At 36.4% G+C, this 17034-nt stretch overlaps 2 protein-coding genes across 3 annotated transcripts; both read left to right on the top strand.

The window, feature by feature from the left end:
- The first annotated feature begins 1389 nt into the window (after window positions 1-1389).
- LOC110709805 (uncharacterized protein At3g49055-like) lies at window positions 1390-8328 on the top strand. Its single transcript, XM_021888059.1, has 5 exons — window positions 1390-3304; window positions 3390-3466; window positions 5982-6093; window positions 6262-6378; window positions 7701-8328. The coding sequence occupies exons 1-5, from the start codon at window positions 1910-1912 to the stop codon at window positions 8055-8057; spliced, it is 2058 nt and encodes a 685-aa protein (XP_021743751.1). The 5' UTR covers window positions 1390-1909; the 3' UTR covers window positions 8058-8328.
- Window positions 8329-12239: 3911 nt separating this feature from the next.
- LOC110709780 (serine/threonine-protein kinase AFC2-like) lies at window positions 12240-16844 on the top strand. 2 transcript variants are annotated; one of them, XM_021888037.1, is made up of 12 exons: window positions 12240-12475; window positions 13202-13391; window positions 13910-13936; window positions 14028-14181; window positions 14304-14352; window positions 14446-14560; window positions 14843-14934; window positions 15081-15219; window positions 15327-15391; window positions 15489-15586; window positions 16247-16349; window positions 16445-16844. In XM_021888037.1, exons 1-12 carry the CDS (start codon window positions 12371-12373, stop codon window positions 16589-16591), a joined length of 1284 nt encoding a protein of 427 aa, XP_021743729.1. In that variant the 5' UTR covers window positions 12240-12370; the 3' UTR covers window positions 16592-16844. The 2 variants fall into 2 exon arrangements, with proteins under 2 accessions (XP_021743729.1, XP_021743722.1); XM_021888030.1 differs by having other exon boundaries at window positions 16244-16349.
- Window positions 16845-17034: the final 190 nt, after the last annotated feature.

Here is a 17034-nt window from a genome sequence, read left to right as displayed (position 1 = left end):
CTTTCTCCATTGAAGTAAGGAGGTGCAATAGAAATTAGTACAATGACGTACCTCTAAGCTCAATCAATCGTGAGCTTCAATGGAGGAATAAATTAGCTTCAATGGACAATCACCATTTCTCCACTGGATTCCCACGGCTTCGCTGCCAAATTAAACTAAAACCTTAAGAAAAATGGAGAAATCAACTAATCAAGGGCATGGTTAACCCTAAAGGGTAGGGTTTTCACTACAAGAAAAATGCATTTTCGCAGCGATTATATTGTAGTGATTATACATTCGCTACAATATGCATGTATGTTTGTGAAATTGTAGAGGAAATCGTATCATTTTACAATCGCTATGGTAATCCTATATAAAATCGATATGAAAAACATAATAATACATATCCACCCTTTTTTTGCACATTTATAAAATTATTGGAAATCGTGTCGTTTACAATCGCCACTAAAACCCAAAAATCGATACGGAAAACCTTTTTCACACTAGATATACAAATATTGTTTGACAATAATACATAAAATATGTCATAGCTTATTAGTAAAATATTTAATATTAGAGCTTAAGGTTGCATGTTCGGATATTGTAAAGATCATATGTGTGATTTTTTTTTTTTTTTTTTTGGAAGAAAATGAGTTCAACATTTTATAGCGATTATAATCGCTACAGTAATCACCACGATTGGAAGTAGTTTTTCGTATCGATTATTGAGGACAACACCAACGATATTGAAAAACACTACTAAAGGCTATGGTAACGACGCATATTGTATCAAATAACCATTCGTTGGGAAAGCTTTTTGTAACAAATACAATCGATACCAAAGGTTGGAATAATCGCTACGAAAAGGTAATTTTCTTGTAGTGTTTACCGTCCTCCTCCATTAAAGCTACTTGTGAGCTTCAATCCCTCCATTGACGCTCTTCAAGTGATAACACGCCGCCTGCTACTTCAAGACTTTGAGTGATGATTTCTCCATTAACTTGTTGTTTGCTCCTTTGAGACTTCAAGTGATGATTTCTCCATCAACTTGCCACCTGTTCCTCCGAGTGACGACTCAGATGACTCGTCGCCGTTGGTGGATGGGCCAATGAAGAGAGATGATAAAGCTAGGTGGGTTTCTGGTTTCTCATTGTTAACATCGAAGGGAAAGTTAACGCCATTAGTTAGATTGTCTAAATTAAATTACACATATACCCCTCAATGCACACATAATTGTACCATTTTACCCCTTGATAAACTTCCATTGTTTAACAATGTTATAAACTTGAATTTACTCAAATTAAAAGAAACTTCATACTCGTACTTTGTAGTTGTTCATGTATAGCTCCAGAAATAGACCTGATCAAATTTGGTCCGGCTCGAAAAAATGTCGAATTTAGACTTGATTTTTTTTTATAAATTTTGGGTTTTGAGTAGCCCAAATTTATATTTTTAGTTAAAACTTCGGTTCGACCCGATTAACCCAAAATAGCGGGTTTGGATACGAGTTTTTTTTATAAGAGAGGGCAATCAAGCAACAAATTATGTTAATTCCTTAGGTCATTTTTTTTTTTAATTTTTTTTAAAGACTTACTTCCTTAGGTCGTTACATGCAAACTTATCATCCTTTTTAGAAACTAGGAGAGGAACAAGGTGGACTGGTTGTTGGCTTGTTGCCTATTGTCGTCTTCTCTGCTCTCTCCTCCTAACCTGCGTCTTAAGGTATGATCTCATCCCTATTTTTTACTAAATTTTCCCTCTTTTTTTCCTAGGGTTTTCGAATTTCACCTCTGAATTTCGATTATTTGCCAACTATTGATCCTATAATTCACAAATCAAAGATCAAAATTCACAATCTTTGATCAAAAGTAACAATCAAATCATCACAATCAATAAGAATTATTTGCTTAATTATCGAATTCCTACAACCATGGCTAACGCCGGCGAGGATGAATCTGACGCCAAATTAAGTGACTTAGAGGAGGAGGATAATCAACAGGAAGAGATTAAACTAGCCGTGAATTCACCAGAATCGGAAATTTCCGTTGAGAAATTCAATGAATTACTCACTGAATTTGATCGTGAGAAGCAAGCAAGAATCGCTGCTGAAAACTCGAAATCGGAGCTTGAAGTTCAATTTAATCGGCTTAAAGTACTCGCTCGTGAGGCGATTAAGAAGCGAGATGAGAGTGCGATTCAAAGAGATGAGGTGATTAAGGAGAGAGATGATGCGATTAGGGCAAATGAGAAACTGAGTAATGAGTTGTCGGAGGTGAATAAGGCGAAAGACGAGGTTTCGAAGCAGTTGGAGGAAGCATTGAAGGGGAAGGAATCTTCGAGGGCGGAAATTGAGGCTGCTGCTCAAATGTTAGTGACTGGGATTGAGAAAATTTCAGGGAAAGTTAATCATATTAAGAATTTTACTGCTGGGGGTTTGCCCAGATCACAGAAGTATACTGGTTTGCCTGCTGTTGCTTATGGGGTGATCAAGAGGACGAATGAGATAGTCGAGGAGGTGGTTAAACAGATTGATTCGATTGCCAAGTCGAGGGATGAGGCTCGTGGAATGATGGAGCAAAGGAATTATGAGATTGCTATTGAGGTTTCTGAGCTCGAGGCATCGATTAGTCAGTTGAGGGATGAGGTGACTGAGAAGAGTGGTCAAATTGAGTATTTGGAGAAGAGTATTGCTGAAAAGGATGAGAAATTGGAGGAGATTGAGAGTGGGATGTCAGAGAGGATAGGCTCTGTTGAGGATGAGAGGGAGGAGTTGAGGAAGTTAGTGGATGAGTATGACGGTAGGATAAGGGAGTTGGAGTTGGAGATGGAGAAGCAAAGGCCTTTGCTTTTAGAGCAGTTAGGTTTTGTGTCAAAGATTCATGATCAGCTGTATAATGTGATCAAGATTGTGGATGCTAATAATGGGGATCAGTCGGAGCTGTCAGAGTCTTTGTTTCTTCCTCAGGAGACGGGATTGGAGGAGAATATACGGGCTTCGTTAGCTGGGTTGGAATCAATATATGAATTGAGTAGAATTGTTATTGCAAAGACGAGGGACATTATGGAAGAAAAGAGTCGTGTGGTTAAAAACCTAAATGAAACAGTTGCTCGATTATTTAGGGAGAAGGAGCATGTAGGGGTGTTGCTAAGAAGTGCTCTGTCCAAGAGGTTAGCCTCAGTTTCAACATCTGAAACAAATACTGTGTTCCAAGTTGCAGAAAACGGTTTAAGAGAATCAGGGATTGAGTTTAAGTTTGGCCGTGTTCTTGAAGATGCGAGTAAAGAAGGTTCACAGGAGACAAAAGATGATGAAATATATGCCTTGGTAAAAAATACTCAATTTCATCTGTTTTTTTGTGTTCATAATACTGCCATCCTCATGGTGAAATTATCTGTTTGACGCTGTCTAGGCTGGCGCATTAGAGGGTATTATTAAGGAATCACAATTGCAGATTATTGAGCTTCAACATACAGTGGAGGAGCTAAGGTACATCCTTAATTTCCGAGAATCTAAGACTGATTTGTATCTTGTACTTCTTGCAGGCAATATTGAATTTGAACCATTGGTAGTAATATGCATTTCATATATCTGTCTAGTGTTCGTATTAGCTACTCCTTGACATTGTGTTTGGTTGGCAATCTTAGAGAGAATGGGAAGGTAAGAAAAGAGGGGAGGGATGGGAAGGAGGAAAGGGGCTTGCAGTTTCCTTCTAGATCTTTTCAACGATATAAGGTTCTGGTTTATAAAGAGGGGATGGATCCTTCCCATCCCCTTCCCCTTCCCCTTCTCCATTTCTGTATCCAAACAGAGGACAATAGATCCCTCACTCATCCTTTCCTCCAAAAAATTTCATTTAATCACACTGCTAGAGATTCGTGTGATCTGGAATCTATGATTCTTGGCTTCTAGTCAAAACATTTGATCATTAGGGCTTAAATTAAGCTTCAGTTTGGCTGTACCAATTTCGTGCCAGTTTTAGGCCTTATAGCAATCTTTTTTTTTTTTTTTTTTTATCTTCCTTCCATACATATATTATCACGCCTGAAGTACACTGTCATATTACACTTTAATGGTAGAAGGGAATATTGGTGGTTTTCTCTTCTTCTTCTGGTGGGGTGAGAGAGGGAGAGGGGGGGGGGGGGGGGGTTGGGGATGTGGCTTCAGACTTCATGTTGCGTGATTCTTGCATTGCTTTAACACTATAAACTTTCTAGTTGTTGTCTCTACCTATCTGGTACAACGATTTTGTCTTATTTGTGTGGTCTGCTAGTCGAGAGTGCTTTGGATCATTTTTCCCCTCAGTGTTATCAATCAGTTGTTGCGGGCTTTATTTTTATACTCTCTGATTCACTAAAATTGCTACACTTTTGGGTTAATGCACTATTCACACACTCTGCTTTGACTAGCTTTTATAATTTATAGTTAAGAAAAATATAGTCATGTGGGATCTTGTTAGATTCATCTTGATTTATACTTTCAAAATATGAAAATTTTATAAGTTTTACTTATTAAATAATGCACTGGCAACCGTGAAATGAAAAGTTTTGCAATTTTACTGTAACGGAGGAAGTAAATCATTATTGCTAACTTAGTGTCTTGAATAAGGTTCCTGCCTTTTGGTGTATGGGTTCATTGTGATACATATTGCTGGATTATCCCACTTTCTTTGTTGTACTAATCAGAGTGATCATCATGGTCATTGTATGGAACAGTATCAATGGGACCTTTTATATTGTTCACCTTCTGGGAAATAAAAACTTGTTATACCTAAGTCTGACACTGATATCCAACGCCTTAAGGAAGAAGGTTCACCAGTTTTTGAAACCTGATGTGAGTTTGGGAATTCAAAAGTCTTGTTTGGTAACCAATAATGACATCCCAAACCCATACATCAAATCCTTTTAACACCTATACCTTAATGCTTAAACACAAGAAGAATATGGCCATATGGGTTTGAGCAGATACCCCCACTCTTGAAACTAATATTTCTTATAGGTCAGGTTCTCTCCAGTCACCACCATCATAGATATATCTACTGCCGCCACATCAATTTCATAATTACGGCCGTCACCAGTTACTCTGCCACTTCCAATATTACCAGCGAACACTACCCCTTTCCATAAGAAGAAGCCGTGTCACCAAAATTTATTCGAGTTACCAGGATTTCACTTATTAATGGAATCCGCCAGCTGATTACACTTTACAATCATCATATACACCAGCAACCTCTGCATTGGTGTTCGTCGACTTAGTAGTTGCTGGGATTTGGGTGCTTCACGTGTGCCATAGCCCATGGATTTGGTTGTTTCATGAGGTATTGCTGGAAGCCTGGGTATAGGTGTTTCAATAGGTTTTGTGTCATGGAATATTATTGTTGCTCTAGATTCAATCTGAATTTATTTGATTAATGTCCTTAGTGTTTATCTGAAGGTGGGTTGTGAGCAGGGTGGAGGATGTAGGGTGATTTTATTAATATGTATTCTGTAGCAAGCAAACCCACTTGGTAGGTAAGATCAAATCAACCTCTAATTGCATATTCATTCTAGAATGAGTCTTTGGAAATTGACTAGTTAAGATAGAAAAACCTAACAAATCCATTTAGGATACTTTTAACAAGTTGAAAACCTCCTAATTGTTAGAGTAACAGAGTTGTATTATTTTGTTCTCTCAACTTTGAGTGAGTGTTTGAAATGAAATATCTTGAATACATAGAATTGTTAGAAAGAATTCTTCTACTAATTTATAACATAAATTGACAAAGTTTCGAAAAAAATTAGGTTAACATGACTATACCCATTTCTGTTTTGAGATCACTGAATTTTTCACAGAACATGAATTTAAAGGTGTTGAATTTGGTTGTTTCTCAAAATTTGGGGTTTGTCATCTCCAAAGTAATTGTGATTGTACTGCTATTGTTGGTATTAGGTGGTTTCTGAAAGGAGTTTTGTTTGTTTAATGCTGAATTAGTTTACTGATTTGCCTTCTCTTTTATTGGCTTAAGGGCAGAGTCAAGTTTACTTAAAGAACATCTGGAGACCCAATCCAAGGAGCTCAGCCAAAGAAAGCATCGTATAGAGGAACTTGAAGAGAAGGAACGACAAGCGAATGAAAACGTAATTTTTTTCTTACTTGATGTGATTGGTACATTGTTCGAATTTTATTCAAGAAACCTTATCTGAGGGATTTAAGCTTCTCTTTATCATTAATTTGTCCAATCTTCAATCTTTTGGTATAGACTATTATATGGAACCCTTCTTTTCAACTGACTTATCATGTTTTAGATTGAAGGGCTTATGATCGATATTGCTGCTGCTGAAGAGGAAATTACAAGATGGAAACTGGCAGCAGAGCAAGAAGCTGCAGCTGGAGGAGCTGTTGAGCAGGAGTTCCATGCTGAAGTATGCTTTGATACTCTATTGGAACTTAATTATCTAGTACTTCGTAATGTTCTCTTCACCTTATTTAAGGTGTTATGGTCAGACGTTATAATATCTGGTTTGGTCTGATATGGTTTAAATTGTTGTCTTCATATAATCTCTATTATTAAGCAGAATCCTGATAGTTAGACAATTAGACTGTGTACCTTTTATCGCCACTAGACTAGAAAAATTCAGACCATGCGAGACAAAATTAGATAGCAAGAATAACAATAAGAATAAGGTGAAGACAACAAAGCCTTTAATGTTGAGAGTATTGAGACTACTTGAGAAGTTAGAGTTCAATTCTTTTGAGATCAATCTTTTAGTGAAAGGCAGGGGTAACTTTTAGTGGTTATTTATGACTATTTGTAAGGGCTAGCCTACTTCTTTTTCCCCTGACCTTAATCCTCAAAACAGGCATTGCTAAGGTGATGTTAGTGGGAGGAGAGACAGGAGGGGGGTTTTGTGGTTTTTTTTTTTTTTTTTTTTTTTTATTTGCCCTGGCCTTAATCCTCAAAACGGAGGAAGGGGGGTAACTAGTGACAAATTGGGTGTACATCAAACATCTCATACTTATGATCATTATTGGCAGTGTTCTAGGGTCATAATCCTGTCTAATATGCTGTTTTAGGGGTGTTTGGAGATACTTTCTTACATCCATGGTCATGTTAGGGGGCTATGTATTTCTTTTTATGAAAGGACTATTTTATACTCCGTATTCTTGAGGTTTTGAATGCCACGGGGGTGCTCCTATCTCTTTGCTCTCTGAATGCTGTTTCAGGGGTGTTTGGAGACACATTTCTCACATATGTTCATTTTAGGGAGCTATTTATATCTGTTATGTAAGGGCCATCTTATATCTGCAGAAATCATGACTTATAGAGCCTTCAAATGTGACTTTAGACAAAATTGAGGCTTCTTTGCAGATTTCTGTCAAAACTCTAAACTAATGGCTTTTAGATGGGAAAATTGCTTATTGCCTGAAAGCCTTCTCATCGGATAAATTGAAAGGCTTCTTGCTATGGAGGTTGTTAGATCTTCTCGTTCTATTTTGACGGTGATAAATTAGTTTCTTTCGTTTTGCTAAATGCACTTGGATAAGCTTAAAAATGTGGATGCATGGATATAGGTTTAAGGATTTAGGTTTTTGGTTTTCCCTAATTGCTTTCATACGCCTCTACCTTCAGCCAGCCGTTCTGCTCTTTTTATTTTTTTTTTGTGATTTTGTGATCTTAGGCGTGCAACTAAATGGCCTTTATTCTCCTTCAAAAATAAAAATGGCCTTTATTCTATTGCTGCAGATATCTTCCCTCAAAAAAGAAGTTGAGGATACAAAGCAAGCAATGTTAGAGTTGGAGAAAAAGCTCAAATTCAAGGAAGAGACAGCTGCTGCAGCAATGGCTGCAAGAGAAGCAGCTGAAAAATCATTGAGGTTGGCAGACAATAGAGCCTCTAGATTAAGGGATAGAGTGGAAGAACTGACTCGTCAGCTTGAGAACTTGGACAATAAAGATGATAACAGGAATAGCACTCGTCCGAGATATGTATGCTGGCCATGGGAGTGGCTTGGAATTGACTTTGTTGGTACACGACGGCAAATTGATATGCCAGAGCAGCAAAGTCCAAACGAAATGGAACTGTCGGAACCACTTTTGTGATTTTTCTTTTTTTGGGGAGTTACATTTATAGTCAATTTATTGATCTCTTCTGGCTATTTTCTTTGTATAAAAAAGAAATTGTAGCTTCATAGTATTGAAATTCTTCATAGTTTTTGTCCATAGAACACATCAAAGTTAAACGAGCGTGTTTACTGATCAGCACTTAGGTTCTAGGAAGCAGGTGATTCTACTTTGAAACAAAATGATAATTGCATTGTAACCAGATAGATTTGAGTAACAAGTGAAGGTCTTTCTGCAACTTTCTTTTCTACAAGGTGTCTTGTATAATGTATGTATGCTCCTTGTTTATGACATCTATGGCAAGCGATGGGTTGTTGTCTTCTTGACTATATTCTTGCTACTCTTTGATCCCGCTCGCAATTTTGATTTGCTGAGTCTTGGATTAGCTAAGTGCTCAAGGGTGGCGCAGGATGTCTTCCTTAGTTCCACGGGTAGATTTCTTTCCTGTGCTGCTTGGCTTAAGAAGTACTCTGTAATAAAGTCTCATGTTTTTGAGATGTCCAATTATAATCTTAAAATTTGTTGGTAATTGTAAACAAATTCATCCTCTTATCAGTTTTTTTTTTTTTTTTTTTTATTTTTTATTTTTTTTTATACCCTGTATATTTTCAGCTTTATAAAACAATAGTGGGGTGTTTGGTATGTGGGATTATGAGGTGGGAATAGGATTATTAATCCGAAGTCTTCATAAATCCATGTTTGTTTGATGGGAATTAGATTAGGGAGTGGAAATAAGCTTAGGAATATATACCCTATATTTCCACCATTTTATTACCTAGGAGGAGTAGGTAATAAAATGGTGGGAATTCTCTAGCTAAATAAAAGATATGATTGCCCTCAACTTAATAATGCATATCAATTTTGAGTCCTTGAGATTCAAAACAATAAGAATAAAATAGTAAATTTGGCATTTAATTCTAATTTAATTCCCACTTATATGCCAAACAAGAGATTGGGAATATTCGATAAATTCCCACTTACCAATTCTCATTCCCACTTCTACTTATATTTCTCAAATTCCCATTCCCACATACCAAATGCCTCATAAGAGTAATATTCTATTTTTCATAGGAAAATAGTACTCATTATAAAAAATAGGCAAAACTAGCCTTAACAACACAATTTATAGTTTGGGTGCTCACATCAGCATTACCTCTAACTAATGGCGACCCAATATTACATCAGAGAAGGGGTCATCGGTGTTAAAAGGTGGTGTTGTCGGGTGCGCTAAGCCATAGTTTGTACAATAAGGATGAACACTTGTAAACAGTCAAAATCGACAATGAAAATAATGGTGCTAGTAAAATATAAACCACCCATGTAATGCATACGTCAACAATGTTATGGACTTATGGTGAGTAATGAATGGGGTGAGTTTGGGTTTGATAACCAAATAAAGAATTCTTGACATGTTTATAGGGCCTCGGAATGTCAAGTTAGTAATTGAAACCATCTTGTGCAGCATTTGACTACCAATATAACATGATTTTGGAATAAACCTATTGTTAGGCATGTTATAAATCCAAACCAAGGCATGTTATAAATCCTTAACATTCACTTTACTTTGAAAAAATTGCTAAAATTGGCCCTGAAACATTAAATATATATTCATTTTTTAACAATGTTGAACTTTTTTGGGCATAAAACGGTAAGTGGTTGTGATGCTTCCCATAGACTCCATGAGACCATGAGAAGCTATTTGAGTGGTTTAAACCATCCGTTTTATCTTTAAAGTTTAAGCTATCAATTATGTACATGTCTTCCTTCATTAACATAAAGTCACCACAGACTTTTATATGACCAATAAGAGAATGTATATGATTCCAAATAACATTATATGACCCCGATATGCATCCCCTACCATCACTCAGAGCTTTAGACACCGATCCAAAAATCTATTAAACTGCTCCAATTTCATGTACTTCGTATTATAGATCTATATCCGGTGTAAATTTTTGGACCCGATAAGATTATGCATTGAGGTGATTTTTTTAGGGTTGTGAAAAAGGCCCCGGGAGACATGCTTGGTGCTCGAAAGTCATAACCATCTCATTCATGCCTTAATATACCCCTCGTAATCTTTATATTTTATATAAATTAAAACTTATATAGAAACTTTTCATAAGAGTGAGGGATGGTTCTGGTAATTAGAACTTCCCTCCCGATTTTAGAGATCATTTATTATATCTTCAAGATTTTTTACAAAACAATTGAAGGATAATGATTATACAAAGCATTATTTTTTATTTTTAGAATTTTTACTTGTATTTTTCATGTTATACTCTAGGTGTATAAGTGTATTTACAATTTCACATACTTATCTTTTGTTTTGTTTGTTTTTTTGTTTAAGTCTAATTTTATATGTTGAAGATATATACCTCCTTTGTTATTTTAATATTGCACCACTTAGTTTTTTAAGAAAATTTCACAAATATTGCACTATTTTCATTTTAGGACAAAAATTATCTCTGTTCACACTGCAAATACCAAACATACTTTTACTTTTTCACACTTATTCTTTAGTTTATGTTTACAACACATGAACACTTTTGTATTTTTTTTAACCTTTTTCTATCTTCTTTTTTCCCACCACCAAAATTATTATGTCCAAGTTGTATGGTGCAATAATAAAAAAAAGGAGGAAGTATATATTATTGAAACTTGTTATACTTGGTACTTAAACCTATATTTAATTGGAAAAATGAAAATTAATAATCCCACCTTTTGGTGGTCTTCTCTAAATAGTCCCACCTTCAATTAATCTCAAAATTATCCCACTTTTACACCTTATCTTCTTAAAATGGTCCTTTTTACCGGTTACTTATTAAAAAGGTTAAAATCATCTTCTTTTCTTTTTTTTTTATTTTTTTATTTTTTATTTTTTTAAGGGCCTTCTACCACCATTACCAGATTTACCACTACCACCATCACCAACAATACCAAGACTTCAAGGGCTCACCAACCAAGCAACCATCACCGGCAAAGCCACCTCCTTCTTCGCCCCTTGCCAGCCATCAAAACCCACTCGGGAATCTTACAAGTTCTTAACCCAAACTAAAAACCCCAAACCGGATTGTTCCTGCCACTTGAACCCACCACCAGGACCACCCAAAGTCCTACGGTACCTACCCCACTGAATCCCAACACCCCGAAACCAGACCGTACCCAACCCGAAAACCCACCCCAACACCCAAAATCCAACCCTCCCTCCACCACCAAAATCTACCTCACACTAAAAACCCACAACATAAAAACCCCACCCAAGTCACTCTAAACCCGTCCCACTGATACAGACAGGCTGGTGGTGCAGGGGTGTTTGTTAATGACGACGAGAGTGGTGAAGGAGAGGTGAAAGAAAGGACGGCGGAGGGGGCGCAGACGCTGTCGACGGTGGTTTTGAGTAGGCAGGGGTAATAGGATGGGGGAGGTATGAGAGAGAAAGCTTTTCTAATAATTAGAATTAATATTAAAAATGCTAAACCAATAGAAATGTGACAAGTGTTAAGTTAACCTATTAAACCGGTTAACAATCCATCAAGGACAGCAGATGAAGTTCAAAGGTGAGATTATTTTGAGATCAATTAAAGGTGAGATTGTTTAGAGAAAACCACCAAAAGGTGTGATTATTAGTTTCCATTTTTCCTATTTAATTTTTAAAGTAAAATATGTTATATTCTTACATTTACAAAACAATACATTTTTAAATATGTGGCTGACCACACGGTATGGCTGGAGTTACTCGATCGATCAGGGGTTACTTGGTCAGGGGTTATTCGGTCAGTCAGGAGTTACTCGGTCAGTGTTTTGATGTGTGTGGTGTGTCAGCCAGCCACACGGTGTGGCTGGCCAGGCCGGGATTACTCGGCCATGGGTTACGGTCAGTCAAAATTTACCCGATTTGTGTTTTGGTGTGTGTTAGCTTACCGCTTTTTAAAATTTTGTTTAATTTTTTTAGTGTTTTTATTTAATGCATTTGTCGTCAAACCTAATAAGAGTAGAACAAAAGCACACGATTAATTCATCAAAATCAAACGGTATATATCAAAGATCTTGCTCCCTCATCATCTTGTGATGAAAATCAACGGTTGAGATGAAGTGAGACAGAGTGAATCCAGTGAACCGCCGCACATGACGGTAGCGTCCCCAGATATGAACTTTTAGAACATCCAGATTTATACAGACAGTAGAGTCGCAAAATTAGGGTTTTCAATTCAATTTTAGCAAAAAAAACGCAATGAATTCACATCATCTTAACACTGATCTGATCTAATTCTTCTCTATTTTTCTGTTGGATGATGGAAATGGAGTATATGCGAGAAATCCCTAATAGTCAAATGGATCGTCGCCCGAGAAAAAGACCCAGAATTTCGACCTGGGAAACCCCACAATCTTCCAAGGTGAGTCCTCTTTCTCTCTCATCTAATTTGGTTTTTTCTTCTAATTCTAAGTTTAATTATTACTGTGTATGTGATTTGTGTTGAAATTTCATCTATTTTTGATAGCTGCTGCTTCTGTTTGTATGGAATTAGGGTTTTCTTGATTAAGGTTGAATTTGATGATTTTGATGCAATTTAGTCTTGAAAAGTGGGTTTCAGCTGAAAGTAGAGATTTTTTTTTTTTTTTTTTGATGGGGTTTTTGTTGGGGGAGGAGGGGGTCTTAAGCAAGCTTGGTGGGTTGGTTTGGAGGTTCACGGGTTCATCTATTATCATCAATTGCCCAGTGTTGATTATGTAGTTGCAATTTATTCTTTGCTAATGCCTTGGGGGAGGAGGTTATAGTTTTGGCCAAGTAGTTGATGCCTTGGGGGAGGAGGTTATAGTGTTTATTTTGCGTGAATTCGGGTACGATAATGAGCTGGTAGTGATGCTATGTTGGGTTTGATTATCGATTGACTTTGTGTAGTGAGTGTGAGTTCTTGTTGTTTATAAATTTGTAAAGTTTTTCTGCAGCATTGTGTTTAGTTTCTTTGTATTTTTACTGATTGATCATTTTGAACCATGGTTTTTCATATCTTCTTGTGATTTCTTCATGAGTGTGGTTTGAGAGGGATAAATGAATTGGCATAGTGTGAACATAGATTGATTTTCTGTAAGTTAGAAATGAATCGATGACTGGTGTGTAGGCTCAGTCAGGATTATATAGTGGCCAAGAGGTTGGCAATATCACAAGCTTTGGACCAACAAGAGTACATTTGGAGCATCCTAGTCATTTTGTGAAGGGATTGAATGTTCATAAAGGCTCTCCACCATGGCGCGATGATGACAAAGATGGGCATTACATATTTGAGCTTGGAGAAAATTTAACACCTCGCTGTAATATACTGCATTGCTATCAAGCATACCTTTCATTCTTCTTCTTCTTCTTCTTTTTTTTTTTTTTTTTTTTTTTTTTTTTTTTTTTTTCTCTTTTTTGCATGTGGAATTTGCATTACTTTCATCACCTGTCTCCCTTTGATAGGAAAATATGCTGTCAAGCTTGTGTATTCGTTGACCCTTTTTCAATTTACTTGGCGGCAGAAAATTTCAAAAGTTGTCTGTACATCAATAATTGTTGTATTTTAAAATTTGCTTCTGCTTTTAAATTGAATAGCCTTTTGAAAATCATACTACCTTTTATAAACTACATTTTTCTTTTGTTCTTGGCATATCTTCCTCCTTAAATTTATGAACATTATCAGATTATTATGAGTCAAATGAAACAATGTCATTGTTAGAACTTAGAGCTTTTAGTACTACAATGATGCATTCTAGTTGGTTGGCTTTCTGATACATTTTGCTAAAGCTAAAAGTGTTATGGATACTAACTCTTTTTGTTTTACTTGTATGTGCAGATAAGATTCTTAAAAAGATCGGAGAAGGTTTGTCCTATAATATCCATATAGGAGAATTTATGATTATAATAATATCCCTATCCTTGTCTCATATTTGTTTTGTGTAATTTATGTCCAGGCACCTTTGGTCAAGTCCTAGAATGCTGGGATAGAGAATTGAGAGAGGTTGTTGCCATAAAGATTGTCCGAAGTATCAAGAAATATCGTGATGCTGCAATGATAGAAATTGAGGTGCTCGAGCAGCTTGGGAGACACAACAGAAATGCAAATGGGTACATGCCTTTCTATATATTATTCCATTTTGTTCTCCATTTTTATTTTTTTTGGTGTTGTCAGGTTTAGCTTATCTGAGGTGAACGTGTTGATAATGGGTTAAATGAATTCATCTATGCAGTTGTGTTCAAATACGAAACTGGTTTGACTATCGTAACCATATATGTATTGTAAGTATACAACTGTCTGTGATATTATGATTTCCCCAGCTTAAATATTAAATGGGGATTAAGACATCTGGATGAATATGATTGGTTCAACAGGTGTTTGAGATGCTTGGACCAAGCTTATTTGATTTTCTTCGGAAAAACAATTATCGATCATTTCCAGTTGACCTAGTTCGCGAGATCGGGAGACAACTCTTGGAATGTGTAGCATGTCTGTGGTTATTGACCTTAATTCTCTTTTTATTTTGTAATTTTTCTTAATTAAAGCAATTATAGTTATAAATCGGTACGATTTTGATGAATTCATGCACTGTCTCTCTCTACATCGAGTGTTTACATTGACCTCTTGTACTTGATGATCTATCTTTTTTACTTCTCCAAGTTTTGTCTTCTATTGTGTAGTTATATATTTACTTGTTCAGTTGGAATTTATAGTCTTTAAGCAGGTGGGATTGTTACGGTACCTTACGTTTAGTTTGGTTTCCTCTTGCAGTCATGCATGATTTGCGCCTTGTCCACACTGATTTGAAGCCAGAAAATATACTTTTTATTTCTTCTGAATATGTAAAAATACCAGATAATAAGGTATTTATAAATATTGGGTTTTTGCTTAATCTTTCCATTTAGATTTAATCTGTGTTTTCCTCATCTAGATTTCTATTTTGACTGTTTCTCCGCCCTTGCAGATGGATGTGGACTAATAATTGTGTCTTGATTGTTTTCCTTTGCAGGGTACTATGAGAGAGGGAAAGAGGCTGCCTAAGTCTTGTGCAATAAAGGTTATTGATTTTGGCAGTACAGCTCATGGTACCCAAGTGCATAATTATATTGTTTCTACTAGACATTATCGTGCACCTGAGGTCATTCTTGGTATGCTGATTATCATAATTTCTTTGCTGTAAGCATTTAGGAAATTGTCATTGGTATTGAAATTTCCCTTCTCTCTTTCTTTTCTTTTCTTGTTTTTCCTTATGAAGGGCTTGGATGGAGTTACCCATGTGATTTATGGAGTGTTGGCTGTATCTTGGCAGAACTTTGCTCGGTATGCCATGCTACTACTAATGTTATTGAGATAGCTTTTGTATACACACTTCAAAATTCTGAACTGGCCCTTTTATTCTTTGTTAAATTTTTGGCAGGGAGAGGCATTGTTCCAAACACATGAGAATCTGGAACATTTAGCCATGATGGAGAGGGTTTTGGGCCCCTTGCCAGACCACTTGTTAAGAAGAGCTGAGTATGTGCCCAGTTTAGAAACTTCTGTCATCAATTGTCATGTCTATGCCCTATGTTGATGGGTCCTAAGCTGTAAATTCTGGTTACATGAAAAGTCCTATATAATTGACAACTACTAGTATTATAGAATTGCTACAGTTGCCAGGTTATCATATTTTAAAATAATTTCACCTTTTGATTAAAAAAAGCTATTATAAATGCTTGAACAGCTATTATAAATGCCTGAACTTTGGTGGTTGAATTGTTTTAAGAAACTTGATAAAATCATACAGTGTATGAAAGTGTCAGGAAATCATCACAAGAATGGATAATCCCAAGACATGTGTAAATGTCTCTTTTGTCCCAGAAAGGGGGACTAGTTGGTAACTGATTGATATAGCTGGTTTTATTTATTGGTTCGACTAACTTATTGTATTAGGTGGTTTGACTATAGCCTGGTTGTAAATAGCTCGTTAGGTTGTAGCTGATATATGAAATTAGGAAATCTATTTGGGATGATATGCAGATTAAACTAGCATTAGTTACGTTAAAGAGATAGCTAGGAATGGACTTTTTTCTTTCTATTCCCCTTTTTTTTTTTTTTTTTCCTTTGACCTTTGAATGGAAACACATTTTTTTTGACCTTTAACTGATATTTGGACCTTTTTGTTTCCTTTAGCAGTCGACATGCAGAGAAATACATTAGACGGGGAAGATTGAACTGGCCTGAAGGTGCTACTTCCAGGGAAAGCATCAAAGCTGTTCTGAAACTGCCTCGTCTTCAGGTGTGTATACCCTCCTTATCTTCTTCCCCTGCCTCTGCAAGAATAAGAGTGTGTGATAAAACATATCTGAAGTGGGAATTGAACTCCTTTTTCAGAACTTAGTGATGCAACATGTGGATCATTCTGCTGGAGATCTCATTGACCTCTTGCAAGGGCTTCTTCATTATGACCCTACCTTGAGAATGACAGCTAGAGAAGCCCTCAGGCATCCCTTCCTTACAAGAAACCGCTACAGGTTCTGAATGGTTTCTCACTGTTGTCGTTTGTACTAATCCTCTTCTGTTTGTAGTAGATTAGGCATATTTATCCTCTTGTTCCCTAAAAAGTGGGAAAACATTAGATTGATACCTCTAGCGCAGTTGCTTCTTCATTGCGAGCTGTAAATAAAAGGATGTTTTGAGTGGAATTCATCTTGAAGCTTATTAAGCTGAATCTTGCAAATCCTGGAAAGTACCAAAGATTTAGAAAAATTCTGATACCTTTCTTTCAGCATCAGTCTGCCGCTTTTGAATTTTTGCCGATGTGATTAGTCTATTCTCCTCCTCCCACCCCCCCCCCCCCCCTCTTCTGGTTTTGTTTTCCTCCCTCTATTTTGTTGTGCTAATATACCTGAAACCTTTCTGGTATTATTTTCTGCATGTCTTGTACAATTATTTTTCAATATGTGGAAGACTTTAGCTTAATT

This window comes from Chenopodium quinoa, unplaced genomic scaffold (assembly GCF_001683475.1).
Source record: "Chenopodium quinoa cultivar QQ74 unplaced genomic scaffold, ASM168347v1, whole genome shotgun sequence".
NCBI lineage: Eukaryota > Viridiplantae > Streptophyta > Magnoliopsida > Caryophyllales > Amaranthaceae > Chenopodium > Chenopodium quinoa.
This window is presented reverse-complemented; position numbering and strand designations above follow the sequence as displayed.